Source organism: Tachypleus tridentatus, chromosome 8, assembly GCF_004210375.1.
Source record: "Tachypleus tridentatus isolate NWPU-2018 chromosome 8, ASM421037v1, whole genome shotgun sequence".
NCBI lineage: Eukaryota > Metazoa > Arthropoda > Merostomata > Xiphosura > Limulidae > Tachypleus > Tachypleus tridentatus.
Window position 1 is genome coordinate 71,740,260 of NC_134832.1, and position 27,426 is coordinate 71,767,685.

The 27,426-nt window shown below is 34.9% G+C and overlaps 2 protein-coding genes across 7 annotated transcripts in view; one reads left to right on the plus strand and one right to left on the minus strand.

Annotated features, from left to right (window-relative positions):
• LOC143222636 (uncharacterized) overlaps positions 1–21,033 on the minus strand; it is a 177,772-nt gene extending 156,739 nt beyond the window's left edge. The window contains exon 1 of the mRNA XM_076449379.1: positions 20,159–21,033. Coding sequence (XP_076305494.1) covers positions 20,159–20,573 — 415 coding nt within the window. The 5' untranslated portion in view covers positions 20,574–21,033. The remainder of the gene's footprint in view (positions 1–20,158) is intronic.
• A 217-nt stretch (positions 21,034–21,250) lies between these two features.
• Positions 21,251–27,426, plus strand: part of LOC143222637 (pentatricopeptide repeat-containing protein 1, mitochondrial) — a 36,911-nt gene continuing 30,735 nt past the window's right edge. The window contains exons 1-5 of one of the 6 annotated variants that reach the window (XM_076449385.1): positions 21,251–21,344; positions 23,067–23,710; positions 23,954–24,091; positions 25,582–25,791; positions 26,819–26,929. In XM_076449385.1, the coding sequence (XP_076305500.1) occupies positions 23,180–23,710; positions 23,954–24,091; positions 25,582–25,791; positions 26,819–26,929 (990 nt within the window). In that variant the 5' untranslated portion in view covers positions 21,251–21,344; positions 23,067–23,179. Of the gene's footprint in view, positions 21,508–23,045; positions 23,711–23,953; positions 24,092–25,581; positions 25,792–26,818; positions 26,930–27,426 lie in introns of all 6 variants that reach the window. The other 5 variants (XM_076449382.1, XM_076449381.1, XM_076449384.1 and 2 more) reach the window with 5 other exon arrangements.

The following is a 27,426-nucleotide window of genomic DNA, read 5'->3' on the forward strand; positions in this document are numbered from 1 at the left end:
CATATTTCGATGTGTGCTTAGGGTCATTGTCGTGCTGGAAGATCCAACGACGCCCAAGCCGCAAGTTCCGAGCATCATTCTTGATATAAGTGCCTAATATATCAACGTACTCTTCTTTTTTCATGATTCCATTGACGCGGTGAAGGCTGCCTACACCAGAAGAGCTGAAGGAACCCCATAGCATGATCGAGCCACCTCCGTGTTTAACTGTAGAGATAGTGTTCTTTGGACGATTTCGTTCCCCCTTCTTACGGAAAATATTGCGAACATCATTGTGGCCGAAAAGCTCGATTTCAGTCTTGTCTGACCAAAGAATACTCTTCCAATAGGTAAAGGGTTTATCTACATGCTTTCTTGCATACCTGAATCATGCTTTTAAATGAACAGGCTTTAAACATGGAGTTCTACAAAGATGGCATGCTTTGAACCCAGAAGAGAGTAACATGTTCGTAACTGTAGAGGTGCTCACTTCAACCCCAGTTTCCCGTACCAGTTTCTGTATGTCATTACGTGTTAAACCAGGGTTCCTACTAACTTCTCTGAGAACCTTCCTCTTAGTTCTCTCTGGAATTTTGGTGGGGCGTCCAGAACGAGGGAAGTTAGCAATTGATCCTGTGAGCTTAAACTTGGCAGTTATGCTTTGAGCAGTAGATTTCGGCACATTAAGTTGTGTAGCAATACCGGAAAGAGACACACGAGACTTGTATTTTACAATAATTTGTTTTTTAAAATCACTGAATATTTGTTTCCTGTTTGCCATGATGACCAAGCAGATAATGACGGAGACGGCGCTAAATTGCCAGAAGTACATTTTTTGCTGGCTAAATTCTAATAATTATGAACCCAGTGTCTAGTTCTGGAATAGTATAATGTAGTTTATTCACCAGACTAAACAAAATTTTTACGGGAATATCAGTTTTTTCACACGTTCGAAATGTACGAACACTTTCTGCTCCTCCTATTTTTGGTTATTTGTTTATAAACAGTTTATTTGTCGTTTAATTTACATCAAAATTTATGGTGATGTGTGTTAATATAATATTCATAATACATTATACGTCTATTAGCCTAATCGTGATACTTAAGTTATGAGCAAAAAACTACTCGGGACGCAGGGGTACGAACACTTTGTCCTAACTGTACATCATTAAGTAACTAATACATTCCTATAATAACGGCAGTTTAAACAAAACTATAACAATATAAAATTTAAATGAGCAATAAATAAAATAGTGTACATTTAAAAAAAATGTGCAATTTAAAAGAAGGCCGCATATTGTTCAGTTTCTCAGTTAGAAAAGTATTACAAATATTTTGTAATAGACTCACTAATTCACCCATATTTACTATATACTCTTCTCTCCCATTTATTAGTAAACAAAGATTAACTTTTAAAAAGTCAAATTAAACGCGAAATTCATCGTTACTACCCTTAAGTTGATTTCCTATCAGTTGTTAAACCAAGTTTACATATACGGGATCTATCAGGACTAAAAACCTTCTCCAAACTTTTGTTCTTGGACTGTAAATATATCTACACGAGACTGTAAGACCTCCTATATTGGCAAAACCAAACGTCATCTACTAGTTGGATCAAATGATTTCCCCTATACCGCAACAAAATGAAAAAAGGCATGAACTTTACTTACCAAATTTAAATATCTTTTGTAAAACCAACACTGATCTGAAATTATTGATTAAACAAACTATCCCCAGTATACAGTCTTCTTCTAAAACGCATATTTTCTATTATGTAGAAGTTTGTTTTTTGTTCGTTATTCGTTTAATTTGTGCTGTTTTAGTTTTGATTACACTGATGTTATTATAGTGGTGTATTTTAGTGACTGCCATTGAATTAATAAATTATCAAATCTGAATTAACTTACGGTTAACGTAAACAAACATAACGAAATGGTTTTATTTCCTTACGAACCACACTCACTACGTTTTTGTTATGCGAGTATCAAGTAACAACTATGTTCCGTCAAATGTTTGAGTAATTTAGAGGTACTGTAAGTTTAAACACTTGAATTAATATTTCTCACTATTATACAGTCATGTCATCGAAGGTAGTGTTTCCTTTATTACTAATGTATATAATTATAAATATTAACATATTATAGAATGCGTGATCAATTTGCAGACCACGTAAGTTAAAACTGTTGTATTAATATATCAAATTATTACTAAAACAATTGCCTGGCACTAACTAACTATGACATCCTAGTAACAACCAACAACAAGAAATCGATGAAAAACATTAAAATTTAATTGGATGTTTTTCGAACATGACGATAAAATCAACAATATTGGAGTTCGTACCGCTAGCTTTTCTTGCTAGATTATCTACTGTGAAACATATTCAGACTTTTGTTATTCAAAACACGATACATCTCCATTTCGGACTTTAATAATTCGAAAATTAGAGAAAAAAGTAACAAAACAAAGCATAACCAAGATAGTCGAATGTCTTCCAAACTCGCACATTTATCTTTTTATTTATTTGTTTTTTAAGAATGCTTGTAGCATTTTTATATAATTTAAAACAACTTGTATTCCTGAAAGTTTCCCCACTTAATTTTTGGGAAACTAGAAATGTGCATCTAAATATCTCAAATTATTTTCAACCTACACAGTAGTAATTTATAACCGTACGCTAGGATTAATTAGCTTTGATGTATGGCTCACAAAACACACGATCCAACATTAATAGAACTAACAAACAAACAAAGAAAGCCGTTTGATGTTGTGGGGAATTACAAACATGCGTATGTTACAGCCCAATATTCCGAAAACTGAACTTAAAAGGAATTATACATGTAGATCTAATCTTCATTCAGGCTGTCTTGCATAAACAGTAGTGTTTGTGTAACGTTATATTAAGGACATAAGCCGATAACAATATAAAAAAAGGATGGAAAAGTTCAATAATAATAAAGCAAATTTCAGTACTAGTGGTGAAACTTTTTTTGAAATATCTGTTTGTTCCCCCATAGGTATAAATGAAAACGTGTGTAAATAAGGTATAGTACCAATATCAACAGTGTTGAACTAAAGAGTGGTACACCGCAAAGTGTTTGTTTTTTATTTCGCGTAAAGCTACACGTGAGCTATCTATGTTAACCGTCCCTAATTTAGCAGTATAAGAAAAGAGAGCTTGTCATCACCACCCACTGCCATCTCTCGCCAACGAATAGTAGGATTAACCGTTAGATTATAACTCCTCCACGGAGAACAGGGCAAGCATGTTTGGTGTGACGGGGATTCGAACCTGCAACCCTCAGATTACGAGTCGAGGGCCTTAACCATCAGGCCATGCCGGGCCAGGTCAAAATCTACATAAGGGCATAGCTATGAAATGTTAAAATGTTTTATATGAATAGCTAAAGAACAGGACCAACATATTACCATACAAAGTTAACTGATACTGGTACATGAAAAAGAAAGCCTTAATAGAAAAGGTAGCAACATACAATTTTAGACACCTATTATTTTGTATAATATTCTACCAGATATTACTTACAAATATTTTGTAAACTAAAAAATTTCAAACTAATTTTTAGCGCAAAACTACACAATGTAACCTCTCCGCCGTATCCATCGCGTATAATTTGTGTCGTAAGTGAATAAACGTACCTTCGACCCACAGGGGTACAACATACTAGGATCATAAATGATGCGTGATACAAGAGACTAGTTTGTTTCTCTCTTAAGCTCACGTCAAGAAGAAAACTTATTTGACATTTCGAACAACTGCTCTTCGTCAGGTTTGATATACACCCACCAAATACACTGAAAAACAGTTGTTGAGAGATTACTCGAAGCCTAAAAACAAAGCGAGTAACATAGGAAACAAGACGGAAACAAAAATGTACATACACACGTAACCAAAGCATCCTATTAGTACCGGATGTATTGGATAATCTGGTTGCCATAAACATAACGGATCCGATTGCACGCAAAAATTAAGAAAATCTGAATGTGCCAATGTGAGAACAGTGTGTTGTCCATACTTTTATAAATAAGATAGTAATAAACATTATAAAAATGTATTGCATCACATTTTAGAAAGGAAGTAATCAATATGGTAAAACGTATGTCACAATTTGTTTAATCCCTCATACAGTTTTGCGTGAAATTCAAGTAGAATTTAGAAGAGCAATAATCAATATTATAAACATTGTACTCTCTGAATTTATAAAATAGTAGTCAATATTATAAATTTATATCATGTCATATCTGTTAATCAGCAATCAATCTAGAGAATACCTAATGTTTAGTAGTTTTGAGGTTCAATTGGTTATCACACAATTACTGGGCTAATTACACATTTTTTTACTGACACAGTCGTTATTAGGAAAGTATTCTATAACAGTAGCACTGTTGTTTCGTGTAAGTAATGTGTACACAAAGACATTACACGTAAAGAAGTTTTAGTGTGCACACGTTTTATACTTATTTAACTCAAATAAGATAATTTAAAATAAAAACTGGCAGAATATAAAAATAACCTTAAAACAAATGTTTGGTAACCATTCTTCTATAACAGGTAATATGTACTAGTTTAACAATAAAATTAGAGGAATAAAATATGTCCAACTTAAAACTCATTTTTCATGCATTGGTTGGAATCTTTCTAATTAATAGATGTTACTGTTTTTCCCATATTCTGAAACATGATCAAAATCACTAATTATTAGCAATAATGGAAATGATACAACATTTTAACAAGCAGAAATTATGTTCAAGAATACGGTAACCATAGCAACACTAAACTTGTCAGAAGATATAAGCTGTGCCACAAGATATAAAAGCTGTTTTGGTAATCGATGACAGCTATTTCAGGTTACATGTTTGTTCTAAGTGCATCACAATACACAAGAATAATGGAAGTCGATGATTCAATTTGTCAAAAAAATGAAGGAAGCAATTCACAACACGTCAAAAGTAATTTTAAAAAATATTAAATAATAATTACGCGTTAATAACACGTCATGTAAATGATGAATTGTGTTGTTTTTTTTGTCTCATCATGTTTACCTATAAATTCATGGTGTTTTTCACGGAGGGGATTTCAGACTAAGTATATTCATTGTCTTTATTTATGACCTCTATAATACCATCAACCTTTATTATGTATAATTTTTCAATATGTTTATAGGATCTTATTCAAAAGTAACAAACTTCTAGGTAAGTGAACGGTTGTTTTATTTTCGAAAACGACTGACCTAAAGACAAAATTTCTATAAAACTAACTCTCGCTATTTATGACTTATTTGAGAAGATATGCACAACTAAGCTTTCTACTGTGCACACAAACTCACACAATGGCTTAATCTATATATAACAATTAATGACGACGGTGTTAATTGTTCACTATAAATTATTAATCTCATTATTAAATCTGAATGATATGAGAGCTTAAATAAATCAAATTAATTACGTTTCAACTTATTTTTTATTTCACAGGGGAAATACATTGTTAAAGAACTGAATGTAACAAAAATATTTTTTTCTTCTTAGTATTTGTTATATGAATTGCACTTAATTGTAGAAATATAGACTTACTGGATATAACAAGTGTGCTATTGTTTAATTTATTTTAGCGCAAATCAACATAGATGGCTGTAATGATTCATCCATTATGCGTTCTTTATAACGGTCACCTGAATCGCGCGTGTGCGCGCGCGCGTGCTGAGTCCAACGAGAAGAATCGAACCCCTGATTTTAGCGTTGCAAATCCGTAGACTTATCGTTTTACTGGTGGGAGTAGCAATTAAAGTAAGAACTGAGTTGATAAAATTACGATATAACCAAACAAACAGTAAGTTTTCCTGTAAAATTGGGAATTTTGAAGCCTCAAACCGTCAGGAGAGTCCCGTATTCGAATCCTGCCACCGAGCAAGTTTCTTTTTTTTGTTTATAAAAACAATACGTGCATCTATATGTATAAACGCGATAAACCATAATTTTGTTGCGCATTCAGGTTTTCTTAGAAACCTATTCGTAATTTCAAACTGATGTTATATACTTTACATATAATTGGTTTAAATCTTCCAGTAAAGTTTATATCTTATGGCTTCTATTTGATGAATGTTTAATTTTTTCTAGTAAGAATTACAGGAAGATTGTATTTTTTATTTAGCTTTTTAGTTCAAACTAATTTAAACGAGCTCAGATTTTTGTTTCTTATTTAGTCTTTAACACGGGATATCTTTCACGACAAATAGAGAAGTAATATTGTTTGGTGAAGGAACTAAAAATGTCGATGATATATTAGAGGTATTAAATACATCGTTGTAAGGTTGAGAACTTCAACTATGAAATCCATAACATGGTATTTCAGTTGAGAGTTGAGAATAAAGAGACAAAGGGTTTCAGAGTGGCGTGACTGTACCACATTTCCAGTAAGGATCACACACACACACGGAGAGAGAGATTGATTCTCTTCAAATTTTTAAAAACACACTATGCGACCTTTCTCCACTGTCTGTTTGGGGTTGGTGACCTGGTTCTTGATCTTCTGGTCTGGCGGAAGATTACTTATATCACTAGTGTCTTTGTCATCAAACCTGTTGAGTACAGCCACAACCTCTTGATAAAGGGATTTGTTTCAACAAGAACATCCATAGCTGCTGCACTTCAAGTCAAGCACATCTGAATCTTGTACAAACAGGTAACCGAGGGAATTATAGAGATTGATAGACATTCCGGAAAGTAATAAAGTTCCAGTCATAACCAGTAAGGTTTGGAGCTATCTGCTGAAGATCTATTGGGCTCTGGTCTGATAAATAAATGCAACAACGGGGAAGGAAAAGGCTGATGTCGCATTCTATTTGGTTACATAATTAGGTTGGTTGATTTGGTGTTTTATGGCACAAATCAGTTAGGCTATCTGTGCCAAACATCCAGTAAAAAATTAAAGGAAATTTAGTAAAATTAATAAAAGGAAATTATGGTAAAACAAAGTGTAAAAAAAACAAATAGCATAAAATCAAAGTTTACATCTAGTCTACAACGTTAAGAGAAAAACTAAAGTAATACAAGGTGTAACAAACTTTCCGTAGCTTAACTGTAATCGTCATAACTCGCCAAGAAGAACAGGTAAGTACAAAATCCACCGTCAGTCATCCGAAGTTGGCCTTTCCATTCCTGGCTCCAAGTTATTTGACGTAATGGCCATTTTCAAAAAGTAGAGCAATAAAAGGTTTAAAAGACTTGAAACAAAATTTTAATATTAACTCGCAAGGATTAGTCACCTGAAGTTGGCCTTTCCAGTCCTTGTTTCGAGTTATTTAATGTTACGTCCAGTTTCTAATTTCAAATCGAACTAAAACTGATTTTCAAAATGGAGCCACATTAAAAAGGTGTAATGTATAAATTAAAAAACTAAAATGGCATTAAAAGGATTAATGGCCTTTAAAAAAACTAAAACCATTTCCAATGTGGACAGTGTCACCATCACCAATAACACTGTTTAACGTTATGGACAAACCTTGGGACAGAACATGTTTAAAATGGTGCCGTTGTTGATAGTCGTAATGACGGCAAGAAAGTAAAATGTGGCTTATTGTGACCTGAGTGTTACATAGACTACACATAAGTGCATCAGTTCCAAATAAAAGAAAACAATGAGTTAAAAAAACTAACCAATGCGTAGTCTAGTTAGAACAACTTCCTCTTTCCGATCCTTACGGAAACAAGACGGCCAAAGTTCAATATAGGGTTTCATTTGGAAAAGCTTGTTTTCGCGTTGCTCACTCCAATTCGACTGCCAGTTGGCACGGAGCCGAGCATTAAATACAGGACCATAATCCACGTATAGAACAGGCACAGCAGTAATAGTGCCAGAGCAGACAGCTTTAGTTGCGATGTCAGCGAGCTTGTTCCCGCGAATACCAATATGGCCCGGTATCTATGTGATCCAGGGCAAGAGAAATGGCGTACAGTTCAGAAGCTGTAGAAGGGATTCTGCACGAAAACACCACACCACAACAAACCATGGCAGAACCCACACAGTCACCTGATTTCGAACCATCTGTATAAATAGGAATGGAAAGATGGATTAAAAGATGTTCAAAAGATAACAGACAGTATTTCCAATCGGGAATGTCTGCTTTTCTCAAATGACTTAAAAGATAGGTCACATCTGGGGACTGTAAGAAGCTATAGTGGGATGGGATGACCAGTGAATACAGCAATGCTATCCAAGAACAGACCCAATTCATCCAACTGCACCTGGATACGAAGGCCAAAAGGAAAAATAGCAAATCGTCTGTTCTGAAAAAGTATGGCCCACTGAGGAAGGAACACAATCCCCTGGTGGGATGCTTTGGTAAGGAATGAATTTTCGAAGTATACAGTAAAGACAGTTCCAAATGGCAGAGATGCAAAGAATGTTCATAAGACTATGTATAAGCTCTGAGCTGGGGAAGTGCAGAAAGCTTCAGCGTAGAGCTGAAGTCCTTGACGATGAATGGGATCCAGTATCTTTAAGGCCAAGGTTCTGGGAGAGCCATATACCAGTGATCCATAGTCGACTTTCGATCGAATAAGAGCACAATATATGTTTAACATAGAACATCAATCTGCTCCCCAAGTGGTGGAACAGGACATGGAGGATGTTCAGTGCTCTTGTGCATTTCACCCGTAGCTGCTTGATGTGTGGTATAAAGGTCAGCTTACAGTCAAAGATAAGCCCCAGTAACTTTGTCTCAGGGGCCAAAGGCAGCACAACTTCACTGATATGGTGTTCAGAATCACGATGAATACCCCATTGGCAGCAAAAGTGCATGCAAACGGTGTTAGAAAGAGAAAAGCTAAAGCCGCTTGCTGTTGTTCCCTTCAGTAAATGTTTGAGGGCAGTCTGTAGCTGCCGCTCAATATACCTCATGTTCCACGACTGACATGAGATGTGAAAGTCATCGACATAAAGTCTGTTTGCAACAATGAGAGGGAGTTGTTCAGTGATGGAATTAATCTTTATACTGAAAAGTGTGACACTCAAAACACAGCCCTGAGGAGGAATTCCAACTTCCTGTAGAAAATATCGGGAAGTATCGAACCCACATCAACTTGGAACCTTCTGTCCATTAATTTTTTTTTATAAAAATGGGCAAATGACCATGTAACCTATACATATATGGAAGTCTCTCAAAATGCCATACCTCCATGTTGTATCATAAGCCTCCTCATGTCAAAGAATATTGATACAAGAAGTTGTCATTTAAGAAAGACTTCTCTGATTGACGTTAATTCGAATCAGGTGGTCCACAATGAAGCACTGTCTTCAGAACCCACACAGGGTGGGCGAGAGGAGATTGATTCGAGAAACCAAACAAGACGAGCATTAACTATCCTCTCTGAAGTCTTACAGAAAAGGCTCGTCAAAGTTATTTGATGGTAGTTTGAAGGAATCTTGGGATCCTTCCTAGGCTTAGATAAAAGTAGGACAATAGCCTGGCACCAGCCATCAGGAACAACATTCTCCTGTCAGATCCTGTTAAAAACAATCAAAAGAATAGCAAGATAAGCAGGAGATAGATGACTTGAAATTTCATAGTGTACATCATCAGGTCCATTTGACGTACTGCCAGAACAATGAAGGGCCAGTTTAAGTTCCACCAGTGTAAAGGGACAATTATAGTCAGAGACAACCAGCTCGAAAAGAAAAGAGGTGTTCGCTCTGTCCAAGTCTTGATAGCTAAGAAAATGGAGAAAGAAACAGAAGTGCTAGATACTCAGCAAAAGCTTTCAACTAGAGTATCGGTGATGCTCCAGGTATCAGCTACTTTCTGGCCAACAGAGAGTAAGATCGAGAGGAGGAGAGAATTATATTACCCACTAACCTTTCAAATATTCTTCCATATGACTCTGGAACTGGAGGTAAAATATATGCTGGCTGTGAACTTAATCTAAGATTCCTTCTGGCTTTGACATCTCACCCACTTATCATGTGCACAGGCCTGCTGGGAAGCAATGTAGTGCTAGAATGGGGGATACCTATGAAAGGTATCCCAGGCTTGTTTATGAGTCTTCTGTGCCATGTAGCAGACAGGATTCCACCACAGACGATTTATGAGTCTTCTGTGCCATGTAGCAGACAGGATTCCACCACAGACGAGGGTATCGTGGGAAACGAGTCTAGGTTTTAAAAATACATTGAGCAGCTGCTTATATAATACTGTCATTAACTGCTGCCACACAGTCGTCTATTGATGGCTTACCGACGATGGCAGGATCACGTTGTGCAAGAGCAGTAAAAGAAGGCCAGTTTGCATGATCCAGCTTCCACCAGGACACACGGGTCGGATGGCATCGACCATAGCCAGTCTCTCTCAAAATAAGAAAATGATCACTGACTCATGGATTATTGTCAACCCTCCATGAAAAATAGAGAATATTGAATGGGAGCAAACTGAAACATCAATATCAGTAAAGGATTGACTATGTGCATGAAAATAAGAAGAACCAGTATTGAAAAGAGAAAGGTTGTGATCAGAGAGTATATGCTCTATGGAACGACCCCTCCTATAAACATCAGCATTTGAGGGGATGATGTCCATTAAAGTCCCCCAGTATTAAAAAGAGAGATGGCAACTGTTTAATAAGAACATCAAGATCTGATTGATCATAGGTTTTTCCAGGTGACAGGTAGAGAGAACAAACAGTGATGGTATGACCCAAGGAAACACGGATGGCTACGGCCTCCAAGGGTGTGTCGAATGGCAAAAACAGGGTGGGCACATGCTGATAAACCAAAAGTGCCACCCCTCCATCACACAGCCTGTCATTTCTGTACAAAGAAAACCGCCGAAAGGTAACTGTATCGGCAGGTTTTAGAAATGTTTCTTTGTAGGAAAAAGATACAGAATAGTAGGAAACGATCAGTGTTTTGATGTCATCCAGATTAGAAATGTAAGTCTCAAGAGTTCCACTGCATCAAGATGGCCATTTCTATTTATGTGTAGGAGAATTGGGTGGAGAACCCTTCTGTTTACTGCTATCTTTATTCAAGGGAAATCCATCGACCTCCATTGATCCTACCCTGGCTCGACTGGGCAGGTCTTTGCTGTTCGAAAAGGATTCCAGTGAATGAGGACATGAACGAAAGATCGTTTTGCATCTTGGGGTGGGAGAAGATGTATCCAAGGAACTGCCTGTACATGGAACCAAAGGAAGTGGATCTTGGGGGTTTGTTGGAATGTATGTAAGGGACAGAGATGGGTGTTGAAGTTGATTCAGCAACGTTTTTAACCATGGAGGTCAAAAGGCTTTTCATTTGCGTGGAGAATAATTCTTTAGAAGGCGCAGAGAGATCTGTCTGCACTCCTACTGTAGTGGTGTTACAAAGTACAGCAGCACACGTCCAAGATGAAGTGATGGAGAGCAACTTCGAGCCTCAGTATAAGTAATGTTATGAATCGTTTTCAAACTCTGCACCTCTTTCTTTCTCCACCCATTTAGGGCAAGAACGAAAGTAGGACTGGTGAGAGCCACTGCAATTGATGCAATGAGGGTCCGTTTCACACTCATATGCGTCATGGTCCTTGCCACCACAACGAGCACACATCAAGGAACTACGACATGACGTCTTCGAGTGACCAAACTGCTGACACTGGAAACATCGGAGAAGGTTTGGAATGTATGGCCGTACCCTGCAATTAAGATAACTTGCCTTTATGGTGACAGGTGGACGTGGTGATGTAAATGTCAGAATTAGGACATTGGTCGGCATCGTAATTCCATCTTTGCAAATGGAGATATGCCTCACTGTAGAAACATCTTGAGTGGAGAAACCAGCGAGAATCTGACTCGGGCATGTTCTTCAAATCCCTCTTAACAATAACTCCTCTTGATGAATTCAAAGTAGCTTGAGGTTTAACCTTAATAGATATATCCCAATTGCATTTGAATGCAAGAGGAGTTCACTGTGCTGAGATGTGGATGTTTCCACAAATATGTCACCAGAACAATTCTTCTTTACTGACTTTGGAGTGCCAGCAAGTCCCTCTAGTCCCTTCTGAATGAAAAAGAGAGACATTTGCCCTAAAGGAAAGAAAATGTAGTATAAGAAAATTAGGTACAACAGGTGTTACAGATGTTGAAGATTGGTGCTCAGAACCTTCTAGACGTGGACGTTTACCTATGGACTGTTTCTCACTATTTTAAAGTTTTTATTTGGGGGATCCATAAAAAAAGAAAATTTCAGTGTGCACTGACCCCACCCACCATGGAACTTTACGAGGGGACACACTACAATGTTGAGCAAGGACACTGTAGCACCGTCAGAGTCTCGTGAGCACTATACACAAACACCAGCATCAGATATAATGTCTACAACACCTGTTGAGAAAATTCAACACTGATACTTGGTTGACCTCACCACGTACAGGAATCCACACCAGGGGAACATAATAAGTAGTACCGTCATTAAGTAAGTGGTTTCTGCTCATGATGTGGCCTGTTATAACTATCAACTGCTGCACGATTTCGAAATTACAAACTGTAATCGTCATGTCGTGTGCGCCATCCTACACAAATTTCATCAAAACGGGATAAAACCTTGATTTTTTCGCCCAATTCCTGCCACTGAAGCGCCACTGGTTGAAAGAAGAAATCCTGTGTTGAAATTATAAAAGTTTATTTCAAATATTCACACAAAGCTGCATTAGTCCATTATTTTGAGGTAAGAGATTGGAGGAAAGGTGTCCAATGAACATCACTAATCAAGCCCCACAATGGTATAGCTGTATGTCTGGAAACGTACAACGCTAGAAATCTGGGTTTCGATACTTTTAGTAAAAGGAGGACAGATGGCCCATTGAGTAATTTTCTGCTTAACTTCAAAACAAGCAAACAACAGCTCAACGGTAAGTCTGAGGGCTTAAAACACTAAAAATCAGGTTTCTAAACTCGTGGTAAGCACAGCAGAGGTAGTTTGTATAGCTTTGCAATTAACAACAAAAACAAACTGCTCAAATCGTTACTCCTATAGCGCCGAAGGGCGAAGTGTGATTTTACTGCAACTGAAAGGAACCATCGACCTTCTGATCTACAGACTGCAAACGAAACTTTAACCACGTCTGACCCCATAAAAATAAAATCTGAATTGCTAATAAAATAAAATAAAATTTTACTTCACTCTTAAATCTTTCTTCAAATGTTAGCCCTGGTTTCGTCAATTCGAATATGGCGTTATATTTGCATAAAAACATTGCACAAGACAAACTAAAAACCAAGACGTGCCTTAAGGCTATAAGAAACATCAAAAAATACCACATTAGGAAACAAAGTAGTTCCAGTTTCTTCCAGCAGGTTATTATATTAAATCTTTATCAATAAAATCTCCTTACCCTCTGACTTAAATGTAAATTTAAGCTTATAAAGCTGAAAACCTGGTTTTCATACATGTGATGTACATGTCACAATCCATTCTGTAGCTTTGCACTTATGATTCTAATTAGAAAAAGTATTCGATGGGCTTGTTCTTCCTTGAAGTCCATAGTCATTATTCAATACTTTCCGACATCTCCAAGCAATTCGCAAAATGGACAAATCTCGATAAATGGGTATCTCAAAAACAGATACAAAAACCACACAAGAGTTGAAATTTGTTCCTAATTCCTTACTCAAAACAAAAACGATCCGTTTCTCCATAACATTGTCACCTGTGATGAGATATGGATTCTTTACGGCAATCAATATTGTTGTTAATCTGAAATTACAAAAATTTGTCACGAAAACATCTAGCAATGGTCAATCTCAGTAGACTTACATTGCATTATGATAATGCACGACCTCATGTCTCATGTGATACTGTCCAAAAACTAAACAAACAATAGTATGAAAGTTTACTTAATCCACCATTTTCACAAGATCTTTCCCATACAGATTATCGCTTTTTAAAAGAAAAAAACATTCGCAAACTAAAGGTCAATTGAAAGCGCCTTCGAAGACTATTGCATCAACAGATGTTCAATTCTTTATTGTTTGTTTATTTTAGAATTTCGCACAAAGCTACTCAAGGGCCATCTGTGCTAGCCGTTCCTAATTTAGCAGTGTAAGTCTAGAGGGAAGGCAGCTAGTCATCACCACCCACCGCCAACTCTTGGGCTACTCTTTTACCAACGAATAGTGGGATTGACTGTCACATTATAACGCCCCCACGACTGAAAAGGCAAGCATGTTTGGCGCGACCGGGATGCGAACTCACGACCCTCAGATTACGAGTCGCACGCCTTAACACGCTTGGCCATGCCGGGCCGTTCAATTCTTTAAACATGGCATTTAAACTTACTACTCGTTGGCAGAAATGTAGTCTAAAGAAACTTATTTTGATTAAGTAAATTAAATTTAAAAAAATGTACTTTTTTCACATTTTCCTTTAAAAATTCGACATTTCATATGCTACAGCTTGATAATATACTGGTCCCGAAAGGCAAATTATTTTTTTAAATGTATAACTCGCAGAATGAGTGCATCATAGTTGCACTCCTATATTTAATTTCAATGACATTGAATGGAACTATTTTTAGTCCACACAAACTAAATAGTTTTTACTACCAAGGCTGTTCAAGAATAAGCATAAACACTCAAGAGATCGAAATTTACTTGGGAAATCAGGAAACACTAAATGTTCTCCGATATCAGGTGAAAATGATGTTGTACCTCACTATCACAAGCGAATATTGACAACATAACATCATGCAAAACACCGCCCGTGCCTTTTGAAGTAACGTAACTTACAGGACAAGAAACAATTAACCAGAAACACTTGAGAATTAAAAGTGAGCGCTTACATAATCTTCGTGAAACTCTTTTAATGTCCAATTGTGAAAGCAGTGCGAGAGCTCCTACAACAACAAAGTCCATGGTTGAGCTGGCTAAGAGATGACCTACAAAGACATCAAATCAGCAAACCATGCGAGAAATAGGATTAATTACGAATTTAGAAAACATGCAAGAGGACATAACTTCAGCAAAACAGTTTAAAGCTCCATTACACAAGAGATGTCAAGAAATACTTTTCCCGATAAGTACACTAAGTGTTGTGTGGAACAGTAGCAGTCTGTATATTCTCCTGATTTTACAGTAGACTTCTGGAAATATATCTTAACTTTGTGTTAATCACATATTTAAATAACTTGTAAAACCTGAGATAGAAAATAACATGGTAAACAGCAGTAAAAATGGTACACGTGCGAGTCACAGGCTCATCGAAAGAGCGCAGAGATACTGTTTCGTGAAATGCACTATGCAGACTTCTAAGCACAGAACATAGAAAAGTCGTTATTGTATGAATATTTGTGAATCACCCTGTATATCATTTTAATTTACAGGAGGGTTTGTAGAATTGTGTATTTTAAATATTTCAAATGTGTAGCCTATATAAATGTATATTAAGGAATCATAATCAAATTGTCGACTACAACATTATTTATAGCAAGGCTTATAGAACAAAATTGATACTCATAACATCTAACAGATCCAAAATTCTTCCCAATGTATTTTTCTTCATCTAAACGACAACTTACACACAGATTCGTTTAAATGGTTCAGGCATAACCTTCCTTAATTTGGGACTGTTGATAGCAGCCACAGTCTAAAGCGGCACTTTAACCAAATAGCGGAACTGCCTGCAACTATTACAATGCACCCACAACTAAAATTGCCAAGTATGTTCTATAGTACCCTTCGATCCCTAGTCTGATACGCTAGTTGCAAGATAGGTAAAAAGTTTGAAAGACAATTTATTGACATCTCATATTGGTACACATTAATAAAAGGTTTAATAAATCTGAAATGTCAGTCTGTTGTTTTTCATTTTCGTGACATAGAATAATAAGTCTCCATCAGCGATACATCCAACTTAGTGTATTCAGGGTGACCTTAACAAAACTTAAGTTTTTGTTTCAAAGCATCCGCTGTTTCATATTATTCCTTTGCATCAATCTATTTGATAAAGCGCCACTAAAACCCGAGAAACGTAATTGTTAGGATAATAAGGTGTTCAAAATTTTCCCATCCTGTACTAGTAATTAGATTACTAGTGTTTAGCATAAAGTAAGGCTTGCAAGAATCAAGTTAATAATCATAATATTCAACTTATGCCGAGGTTCGTAGAGCTCGATTAAATCTCATAATTTAAATAGCAAACTTGAAGAAACAGATAAGTAGTAACTTCTAGCTTACAAAAGTTTTTGTTAAAATCAAGTGGGTAATAATGACTACTTTGTATGAACTACTGTAGATTCCCAGAAAGACAACCACAAAGTCTAACTAATAAAAAAAATGTATAAAACTATGTTACCTCCCAAAATGTGTAAACACAGCATAAATCATAGCTCCATTCTCGAATTTGTAGAAACAGGCTGATTAAGGCAACTATTTACTTACAACAGAACTTGTAGAAACAGGTTTTTAGCTTACGTATAATATGCAAGACACAATTCCAGTCCAAGTTTGGCAACACAGACTCTCTGCAGTACTTGAGAATCGTCATTAAAAGTCAATCAGAATTCTAACGGATTTACCACATTTATTTTAGTGCCTACGTTTGTTTCAGTGTAGTTTTCTTTTTGCCTGCGACTTATTTTATTGGCTGTGTATTGCACAAACCCCTCTCTTCTCGAAATGTGTAGAAGATTGACTGTAAGAATCAACAATACTTGTTTGAAGAAAAAACTGATGTGCTTAATCATTTTTGAAAATTCTAGAAACTCCCATGATTGGTATACAAAAACCAACGCGCCGAGAGAGAGTATTATTATTAGCCAGCAAGAGTCAGTGTGATATAGCCCTAAGAAGCTTGTTAATCGGAAAACTATAGAATTTGACTCTGAGCATTTATAGGTTTAGAACGTTGCAAACCATTCAACTTCAGTGAATTAATTCGGACGTTATTATTTCTACGAGGACATTAAATATCTTCCTCGGTAAAAAGTGATCTTGTAAGCGATAAGGCCAATCAAGAAACGACAGCGAGCTAACTTAAGCGAGGTGTGGTTTGAATTTCACGCAAAGCTACTCAAGGGCTATCTGCGCTAGCCTTCCCTAATTTAGGGAATGTAAGGCTAGAAGGAAGGCAGGTAGTCATCATCACCCACCGCCATTGAAAGAGCAAGCACGTTTGGTGGGACGGGGATTCGAACTCGCGACCCTCAGATTACGAGTCGAGTGCCTTAACCATCTCGCCATGCTGGGTAACTAAGATGTGACAATAAACTCAGAATTACTTTGCTCTTTGGGGACTTGTCGATAAAGTTTTCAGTTACAGACCGGATACATGTCTCAGTGTTATCTGTAAGTTTGTAAAATTCTTCTTTATAAGCCATTATTTGTAACAATTATTAACAGTTTTTATAAATCATATTGCTTTTTGTTTGTATAGTAAAGTATATTTGTATTTGAAAAGAAAATTGTTCGTGTCAATCTTGTTGGCAAATGTCGTAACTTTGATACATAAACATTAAATTAACTTCTAAATTCAAATTCCCGGGACAGCGGTAAGACTTCGGATTTACAACGCTAAAACCAGGGATTCGATTCCCCTCGGAGGACACAGCAGATAACCCGATGTGGCTGCTAGAAGAAAAGGACATACACACAGTAATACGTAATACAGCAAAACCTGTCTAAGGCGGAATCACACGGGACCGAATAAAATTTCCAGCTTAAGCGGGTTTTCCGGCTCAGACAGTGAACACGAATTTCCTTAATTATATACAATTGAACAGAACGTTATACTTGCATCCATCTTCTCAATCAAAGGTTGGATTTCACTAGAATCGTCATAACAAAACTTCTCTACAATCTTCGCCATTATCAAGAATAAATCCACAGTTTCGAGAACGCTTTACTACGCATTACGCATTCATCTCTTACGCATTTGACTGAATCACTTAAAAAATGCAATTGCATCTTACACGTCAATTTTCATTGTAATTTCAGATGTTCTCTTATAGTATTTCAATTTTTTTACACTGTATTATCTAGTGGCTGTAGAACTGATGTTGTACATGGAGGTAGAAAGACTAAATGAACATTTGAAAGTTGAACTTTTGGGTGACAAGTTGCATTATCTAGGAAAAGTAGGATATTCCTATTTTCTTGTTCCATTCATTTCTTTAATCTATTACCCATGGTTTCTCTAGTTTCCCCATCAGCAAATACGACCAAAAGCACAATCAGTCGTTCTTTCAAATAGCGACCTCCGGAATAATGACGACAGAAGAAAAGTACAGAATATATTTAACCAATATCGGACAACAAAATGTCCGATAATTTATTAATACTTAAAGAAATTATTAACTAAACAAGACACTAATATTTAATCAAAAAACATTTTCTCGCCTTACTCAGGATCTAATCCTACTTGATAGATGAGGCAGGTGAAAGATAGTTTTCCGTCCGCGTTACGCAGGTTCTGCCATATAGAGGACCCTTTATAAGAGAAATCTTAATATAATTCTGCAAAATTTTGATATTTTCGGCTTGTACAGATTTCTGCCCTATGCAATTTCCGGCTTGAACAGGTTTTATCATATAATAAATCGAAGACTCGTCCGAAATAAATCATAATACACAACATAGAATATATAAATAATAGAATCAGTCTGATGAACACAACGTTGAGCTGATAATAGAGTACAGATTAGAAGTGACGACCCCAAATTGAACTTTTTTTTTAAAAGGTAAAGACGAACATTGATGATGACGAATTCAATGTTGCGTTAACACTGGTTTGTAGAGTACTGACAAGTAATTATCTTAAGCACGACGTGCATGACATTGACGACCATCACGCAGAGCCACCTTAGAGAGGTACTTACACAACTAGGATAATGATCAAAACAAGTTTAGAGAACAGCTTGTATAACTAAGTTGATGGTCATAAGAACATGACTTCATGAATTGCAAAATCAGGTTAGCGGCCATAATATCTAATTTTCATCAGGATTTATGAAACAATTTGTTTAAGGAAATTAAAGAATAACTTAAAGAGTGTTTTGCAGAACTAATTTTATAGATACATCTAATTATACAACGTGTGTAGAAATAGGTTAATGACGAGCGTGCTTAAGTTAAGTAGTGCTTATGGAACTAGGATAATGTCTATATTATAAGAGGACATACGTAAAACCACATTAAAAGACGATATAACGTATCGTAGGGTTTTTGAAAATTAGGTTGTGAAGCCCATAAGAATCAGTTTATACCTAGTAAATGACAACAGTTCCAATGAATAAAAATAACTTTTTGCCAAGGCAAGTTCACTCCACAGCGACTTCTTACTTTAAGATACTAAACTATACATTTTAGAGTGCGATTTAACCTCATGTCACCTGAAACATGCATAATTGCTGTAGCATTTCTTTAAGAAGTCAGAATACAAAACCAGAATAATAATAGTACTAATATACAGAATATTGTAATGAAAAGAATTATATAGATAGATATTATACACGGATAAAATTTAAGCCTAGTTCAACTTGCATGTGCAACCCAGAGATATTTACTAAACTATAGTTTGAAATATCCAAGTCGAACTTTTACACATAAATAAATATACGCAAAAGCACATAAGAATCTAGTCATGAAACAAACATTTCTTGATAGAACATTTGTCCATGTACTATGCTTTGTGTGTTTGGAAGTGCTGTTTTTAAAGAGTGCAAAATCTGTTTAACTACTTTTTCATTTCAGAATTTAGAGAGTGTGTGTGTGTGTAGCTTTGATATATGAACTTGTACATCTAAATTTCTTGAAAGTCATTTCAAACTTAGCCATACAATACCTTTTACATCGCAGTTTTCAGTAGAGTAGAGATGTATTAAGCTGAACTGGTTTGTGCTGTAGTGGCTTTCACAATTTGTTATGTTTTGTTTTTCTTGGAAAGAAGATCATTCAGAGTAAAACCTAATATTGATACTTTCAAATTATATACATTCAAACTTAGCATTTTTCAGTGGTATTATATTATAAACATACGTTCGGGCAATTTTGTGTATTATTTTACACGCATTAGCTCTGAATTGCTGACCAAGAGACATACTGATTAAACCAATTTTTGTTCTTCAAAATTGTAAGGGTCTTTCAGTGAAACTCCGTGCTAAGTGCTCTGAAACAAGGGTCAAATGTGAATTAATTCACTTACCTATTTCCCAGTCAGATCCTTCTGCCCCTGCTGTGCTTTCAGTCATCAGATCTCTCACAGGCGTTTTATTTACTGAGGTATGGATTTCGCCATCATCCACAATCATTTGCTTCTGGACATATTCTGGGACTTTACTCAATGGTACGATTTCTACATTTATTTTCGGGCACTTTCCTTGGCGCTCTAGTTCACGGAAGACATGAAGATAACTGTTGTTTAGAGCAAACCAAGACCCATCTTTCTGAACTACTTGAATTTTGGGAATTTTGTCTCTGTTTTCTTGAATTTTTATGCTCAGATCTTCTATAAAACTCTGCTCTGGTGTCAGCATCCCATTTGTAGAATCTTTAATGAAATGAATTTCGGACGGGGCTAGAAGCAACCCGCTACTTGAGCTACGAAATTTTATTGGCATGTAGGCAGATCGTGAGCACGTGTACAATCTCAAAACGATATAGAGAATAAGTGAAGGCGCACTAACAACTAACAAAAGTTAATTCTATAATTTAAGAATTCATTTATATATTGAAGTCATATATCCTGATCAGATGAACTTAATAATTAATCCAACATCTGATGTAAAATTGCTCCATACAGTGCAACTAGGTTATGATTGATTAAAACAAATAGAGTTGAGCAACGGAGTAGAAACTGGACATACCACACACATTTTCTAGATTGTATTATACTACCTCCACTCACACAGTGATCATGAAATATTTACCCTCCAGTGATAAAGAAGCTGAAATTTGCAAGCGTCCTCCCTAACTAAGATTAGCAACTACATCTGCTGAAAGTGTAAGTAACAAAGCAGCATACGTTTAACTTGTTACTATTTAAACTATTTCGCCGATTCTGTTTTGTAATTCAGGGTTCACTAGTTATCGTCAAGTGAACTTACGCCCTCTATTGAGTTTGTTTTCGAAAATAAATAAAATTATTACATAGCTCAATATAATAGTAAAGAAAATAAATTTTTCAGAAATTATAATAACTTATTGTACTCCAGTATTGCTAATATTTTTTTCTGTATGTCATTGAATAATTATTCTGATAAGTAAAATAAATAAACGACATAAGCACTTTAAAAGTCTAGACAAATTAAAGCGCCCTCACACGAAAGGTAGTCTTGAAGTCGAACATCATGCTGTTTCAAACTTCCTTAAAATTTGTTTTCGTTGTTAAAGTAAGCTGAATAATTTTAAAATGTTACTCTTTATTTGTAAGTATTCATTCATATGAGCAATAATAGAAATATGATTTTATCCAACTTTTCCAGTTTCCCAGCACACTATATACCAGCATCACTATCAGAGATAGTGAAGCATCAAGCCTAATTTTTTCATTCGGTAATTGCAGTTTTCATAAAAACATAATAAGCATAAATATTCTGTCGGTTTGCTATTTTTATGGAGAATATATTGGATATTCTGATTGTCAGACGTGAATTGAATTAGACTTGGTTGTCGTATTATTTAACATTGTTATGATGTGAGGCATTGGTACACAGCATTTAAGTTATGCCGTACTACCCTTACATTTGTAGAAACTGGTAATAGCAACTAAAACAATATACGTAATGTTTATTTGATATGTTTGTGCAGTTACTAAGAGTAAGACTTAAAGTTTATTAATAGTATTTAAGAAAAAACTCAAACTTCACTAATTTGAAGAATACAAACATTTTTAAAAATTTTATAAATAATGGCTATGGTTTGGTAACATTTAGGCCTTATAAATGTTTTCTACATCATAATTAACAATAATACTTTATGAGTTCTGAAAAACAAAACAAGCATCTAAAAAGAGCAAATGGAATTTGTATACAAACAGCTGCACTACACATTTACATAAATTATACTTTTAACTTAAACATATAATTACCAATATGGCCCATATACATTAGTTTTAACACCCAGTCTGCCAATCAGCAAGATTTAATTTTTAGTTTTGTGTGAGCTAAAATGAGTTGTCAGGACTTGCTTTATTTAAGCCAGAACCCAAAAAATCTAATCTAATAAAGAGCTTAATCTGTAACATTGGAAAAACCACAATTTACTGCCAAAAAAATATGCCTCTCATTAGTGTTTTGCCATGATGATGTGAAGTTAAGGGGATTAACCAGAGTGTGTTTTTCTTGCATAAAGTAACAGACATGTTAGTGTTTAGGTAGCTACTACTATTTTCCATCTTATAGCAAAAAGTAAATTTTATTGAGCTATTTGTGGCCATCTCTACCGGCAGAACTTGTGTAAACTACAAAGATTGGCTTTATAAAACTGAGGAACTAGACTGTATTGCACAGTATGTTTAATAAGGGATTTGGGTATGAATTTTACTCCCTTATAGTCTCAAAATGTGTAAATTCTTCTATGAGTGTGAGCAACGCAGATTCTAGATATTGTAAGGACTTCAACTGTATTTTTAATTTAATCAGCCTACCAAACGTCTCCCTGTCTTGTAGATTGAGTTTTAAACACATTTTTCTAAACCATTTATGCAACAAATTGAATATGTGTCCATAACTATGAATTATAGTGTCTCTTAGCACATATAAGCCACAAAAAATGTAAACACAGATTCCATCAATATTGCAATCAATTCAAGTAATTACTGCAGGAGCTACAAATGTAATTTATGTAGAAAATAAGTAATTGCACCTAATTCTTTGGTCATTTTAAGAGATTTACATTGAGTATTATGCAAAGACAGCAATTAATCAAAATATTGTAACATGTGGACCCCATAAGTTAGTGAATGTTACAAAAACAAGTCTGTAAAGAATTCATATATGTATATATATATATATATAGAGAGAGAGAGATTATAATCTGTTTTTTTATTTTGTTTTGTTCTTCTAAATTGTGTCTGGTTGATTGTTTTATAGTTTTCATGTTTTTATTTCCAGGTTTCAGTCAGTAGGTGTTACACTAAAATGAAACCAAACCTTGCTTTAAAAGAAGAAAATTTTATTTGTTGGGAAACATAAGTCTAATCATTAGGTTATACACTTTTTACAGAATGTTGAAAAAGTTTCGCATAGTTTATCAAATGCATGTCAGTTGTAAACGAAATAATATGAGATTCACCAATATAAACCTGCTTCAAAGCAGCTTTCTTTTCAAGAAAGAAAATGAAAATAATGCACTCCAGCAAATTAAGCTACAATACAGTACATGTGCATCAGACTTCCTGATCAGGATGAAACCGAATTCTGATATTTTCAACACCCGTGAACAGGACTTGGAGAAAAACTTAGATTGTAAGGGTAAAAGTCCATCTTGTAAAGTTCAACTAACGAAGAGAAAAAGTAAAGCACAGGATATAACAGATTCATACAAAAGTTCTGCCTCTGATAAAGACACTGAGTTGACTGACAGTGATGTATTTGGAACTTTAGCAGCTGCTGAATCAGTTGTTAAATATCAAACAGGATCAGACCTTCACATAGATGAACCTGATGATGATGATGAGTTCTTCATCAACTATGAAAAAAGAATGTCACCAAAACAGTATGGTGACAAAATGAAGGAACTTGTTAAAGAACGTAAGGTAGGAACTCTGTTGTTACAGTATTTCTGTTTACTCAGTGTAAAAGTGATACTCAAGTTCTGTTCATAATTACTAGAGTGTTGTCTGTATTGAGTTTTGTGATATTTCTCCATGTTTTCAAAACAAATATCAAATGTTTTGCAGGTATACATAATATTGATAAGAATAGCTATAGAATACTGTACTTGTACATGTCTGGTAACATATCTAAGTGAATTAAATCTTCCTTTTTGTTTTTTTAAGCTGAAAGATGCCCTCCAACTGTACAACCAAATGATAAAAGAAGACCATGTCAAGCCAGTAAAATACATCTATACATTGTTGATTGGAGCATGTGGAAGAGAAGGATATACAAAGATGGCTTTCAAGTTATTCAAGCATGTTTGTATGATTAATATTAGTAAATATATACACCACAGTTGTGTAGTGTACAAATTTCCCTTCATACTTTATAAAAATCAGTTGACTGTAGTCATTATTCTTTTCATTAAAAAGAGCTGAAAGCTAATTGTTACTTCTAATTTCAAAATGCTCATTTCAAATTTGATTACTTTTCATGAAATTTGTACCCTCTAAAACTTTTTTTTTCTGTTTTTTTGGAAATATTTATCTCTTTGCTTCTTTAAAGAGAAAAGTTTGAGTTTGCTTTGAGGAAAAATTGTAAATGAAGAAGCAGGTTGGAAAATGAATTAATAGAAGGGAAAAAGAATTTAAAGTCAAGATTGTTTTTGAAATGGAATAGGAGAAAAATGTGTTAATTAAGGTGTTCAGTGGAAGAAGACCTGCGGCTAAGTCAAGCACATGAACTATTAAAGTAGCTCACTTGTTACAGTGGCTTAATAGTAACACGTTGGCTTGATACTAAGCAAGAAATGATACTTCAAATAATAAATATCAAGCAGTCCAAAAATATGGATGTTGAACTATAATCACCTCTCACTTAATTAGATAATAAATAATAGTAAATTACATGATTAGCTTGTCATCTAGCTTGATGAAAGGATTTAAATAAAACTTTTGCTCTAAAAAAGTAAATATCAATCAGTAATCTTTTTTAGTGCTGATCTGTACATGTTTGTGTGTGCTATAAACTGCCAGGAACAATTTTTAAAATAGTAGATACCCAAAGGTCTCTGAACACATGTGCCAGAGTAAGTTATAAGATATTGTGCCAGCATGTTAAATACAGAAGATTCAGGTTTTAATAGCACATATGCTCCATTTCTATGACTTCTTTTGCTTGCTGTTGTGTCAAAACAAATTATCTTCAAGGCCTGGCATGGCCAAGCATGTTAAGGCGTGCAACTCGTTATATGAGGGTCGTGGGTTCGCATCCCCGTCGCGCCAAACATGCTCACCCTTTCAGTCGTGGGGGCGTTATAATGTGATGGTCAATCCCACTATTCGTTGGTAAAAGAGTAGTCCAAGAGTTGGCGGTGGGTGGTGATGACTAGCTGCCTCCCCTCTAGTCTTACACTGCTAAATTAGGGACGGCTAGTGCAGATAGCCCTCAAGTAGCTTTGTGCGAAATTCAAAAAACAAACAAAACAAATTATCTTTACGCAATCAGTGATTTTTCACTCTTCCAGTAAATGTGCCATAGCAGATATTTGTGTCTTTACAGTGTTAAAAGTTCAGAATATTCTGGAACATTCTAAAATATAATATGTCAATATTATACAAGTAATATTTCAACTACCTTGAGTATCCCCTAAATGTTCATCAATAATAGCAGATTTGGTGTGAATTACTTACTTATATATTGAAACAAAATGAAGCAGGGGGTGTTATAGATCAAAACTTCAAAAGTAAGGATCGTCTTAATATATAAATTTGTAGATGTGATTTGTAAGTTTGATTACTTTGTACAGATGAGAGATCGTGGTATGACACCATCACCTGCAACTCTAACTGGTTTATTTAATGCCTGTGCTGAGACACCGTTCCCTAATTATGGTCTAGAAAAGGCTAATCATTTACGAGAACAAATAATAGAAAAAGGGTGGCAACCTAGCAATATCACCTTCCATTCTATGATCAAGGCATTTGGAAGATGTGGAGATCTGGAGACAGCTTTTTCAGTAGGCTTTTGTTTGAAATTTCTCTTTATGATTGCATCTCATTTAAAGACAAATTTTGTTTTGTAAATTTACCAAGGTTATAGCACTACATGGATTTTAAGAAATGAACTTTTGTGTAAATATTATGCAGTGTATATTTTAGAATCTTGTGTTTTAGGTTGTTTAATTGAATTGTATGAGTACATTTATTATTTAAAATGCCAGTTAAAACAATTATTCTAGAAGTAAAATAATTTGAATGGTATCTTGCTAAATGTACATATGTTTTTAAGCAGTAAATGGCTTTATTTTGAAGACATGAAAAAGTATAAAAGTAATTGTAAACTTGTTCTTTTGAAATAACACCATAGAAACTTCACTTGAGCTGAGGAGTTGGAAAGGATTGTTGGGTCAAAACTCTTTGTTAAGAGTTTTTAAGCTAATATTATCTGTAGTGAGGAAATGTCATTAAATAATTTAACCTGAAATGTGTGAGTTTTGGACAATATAAAATAAAGTTTATGTTCAGTATCTACAAATTATAATTGCATAAGTGTTTGGATGATGACTGTTTAGATTCTTTAACTCTTCTACTGCCATGGGCACCCTCTAAATTACTGTCATGTGAGCTTGAAATTTTCTATCACAATGTATTTGTCTTGTACTGATAATACTAGATTAACATATTTTAATTTATTCTTTTATATCCTGTTTTATGATTATGTACCTTATGCTACCAGTTTCAATTTTCAAATAATTAACAAGGTACTGAAACACTCTTAAGATGAGTTGTCTTATAAATATATAATAAAAGAAAATAATGAAAGGTAGTAAGTTCACTTGTAACTAACTGTGAAGATTTATCTGTTTAATTAAAAAAGATATGGATAAAGATTTGTTTTTTAAACACTGTTATAAATGTATTAAAGCCTTGCTTCCAGGAAATTAATATTCTTAATATATATGTATATATATCCCTATCCCCTGGTACATTGGCTTGTTTATGTAAAAATGCATTGTATCTCTTTTTTTTTTATCTATAATTTAGTTAGCAGATGAAATGGTAGAAAATGGACATGTTGTTACTGCAGAGACATTTAATTTCTTGTTACAAGCTTGTGTAACAAATAAAGAAGCTGGTTTTACACATGCCATTCAGGTAACGACATGCTACTAATTTATTCTGTAAAACTTCAACTTTAGGATGATAATGTTTAAACTCTTTTTCTTACCTTCTCCCACTTGCATATAAAATATCTGGAATCCACAGCTGCTTTCCAGCAATATTATGAGCTGTTCTTTTTGTCAGTTTCTAAATTAATAAGTAACATTGACTTCAGGCCTTCATAAAAGTTTTTTTAGCAATTGCTAAATCATTTGTTGTGAAAAAAAAAGGTACTTACTTTAAAAAGTAGTGTATATTAAGTAGTTAAATGTATGGGTGTGTCGAACTAAGGATTTATCTACAGCAGGTGTCTGTGACTTATTAGTGATAAAGTTGACAATAAATGAACAGCAAGCATTCCACTTGTTTTAAAATAATATATTTGAAATGGATGTACAAAATTCTACACTATGTATATCATAGTTGTATTTTAAATGCTATACAGTTCTTTTCTTCTTGTCAAAAGTACTTAAGCCAATTCAGTTGGCATG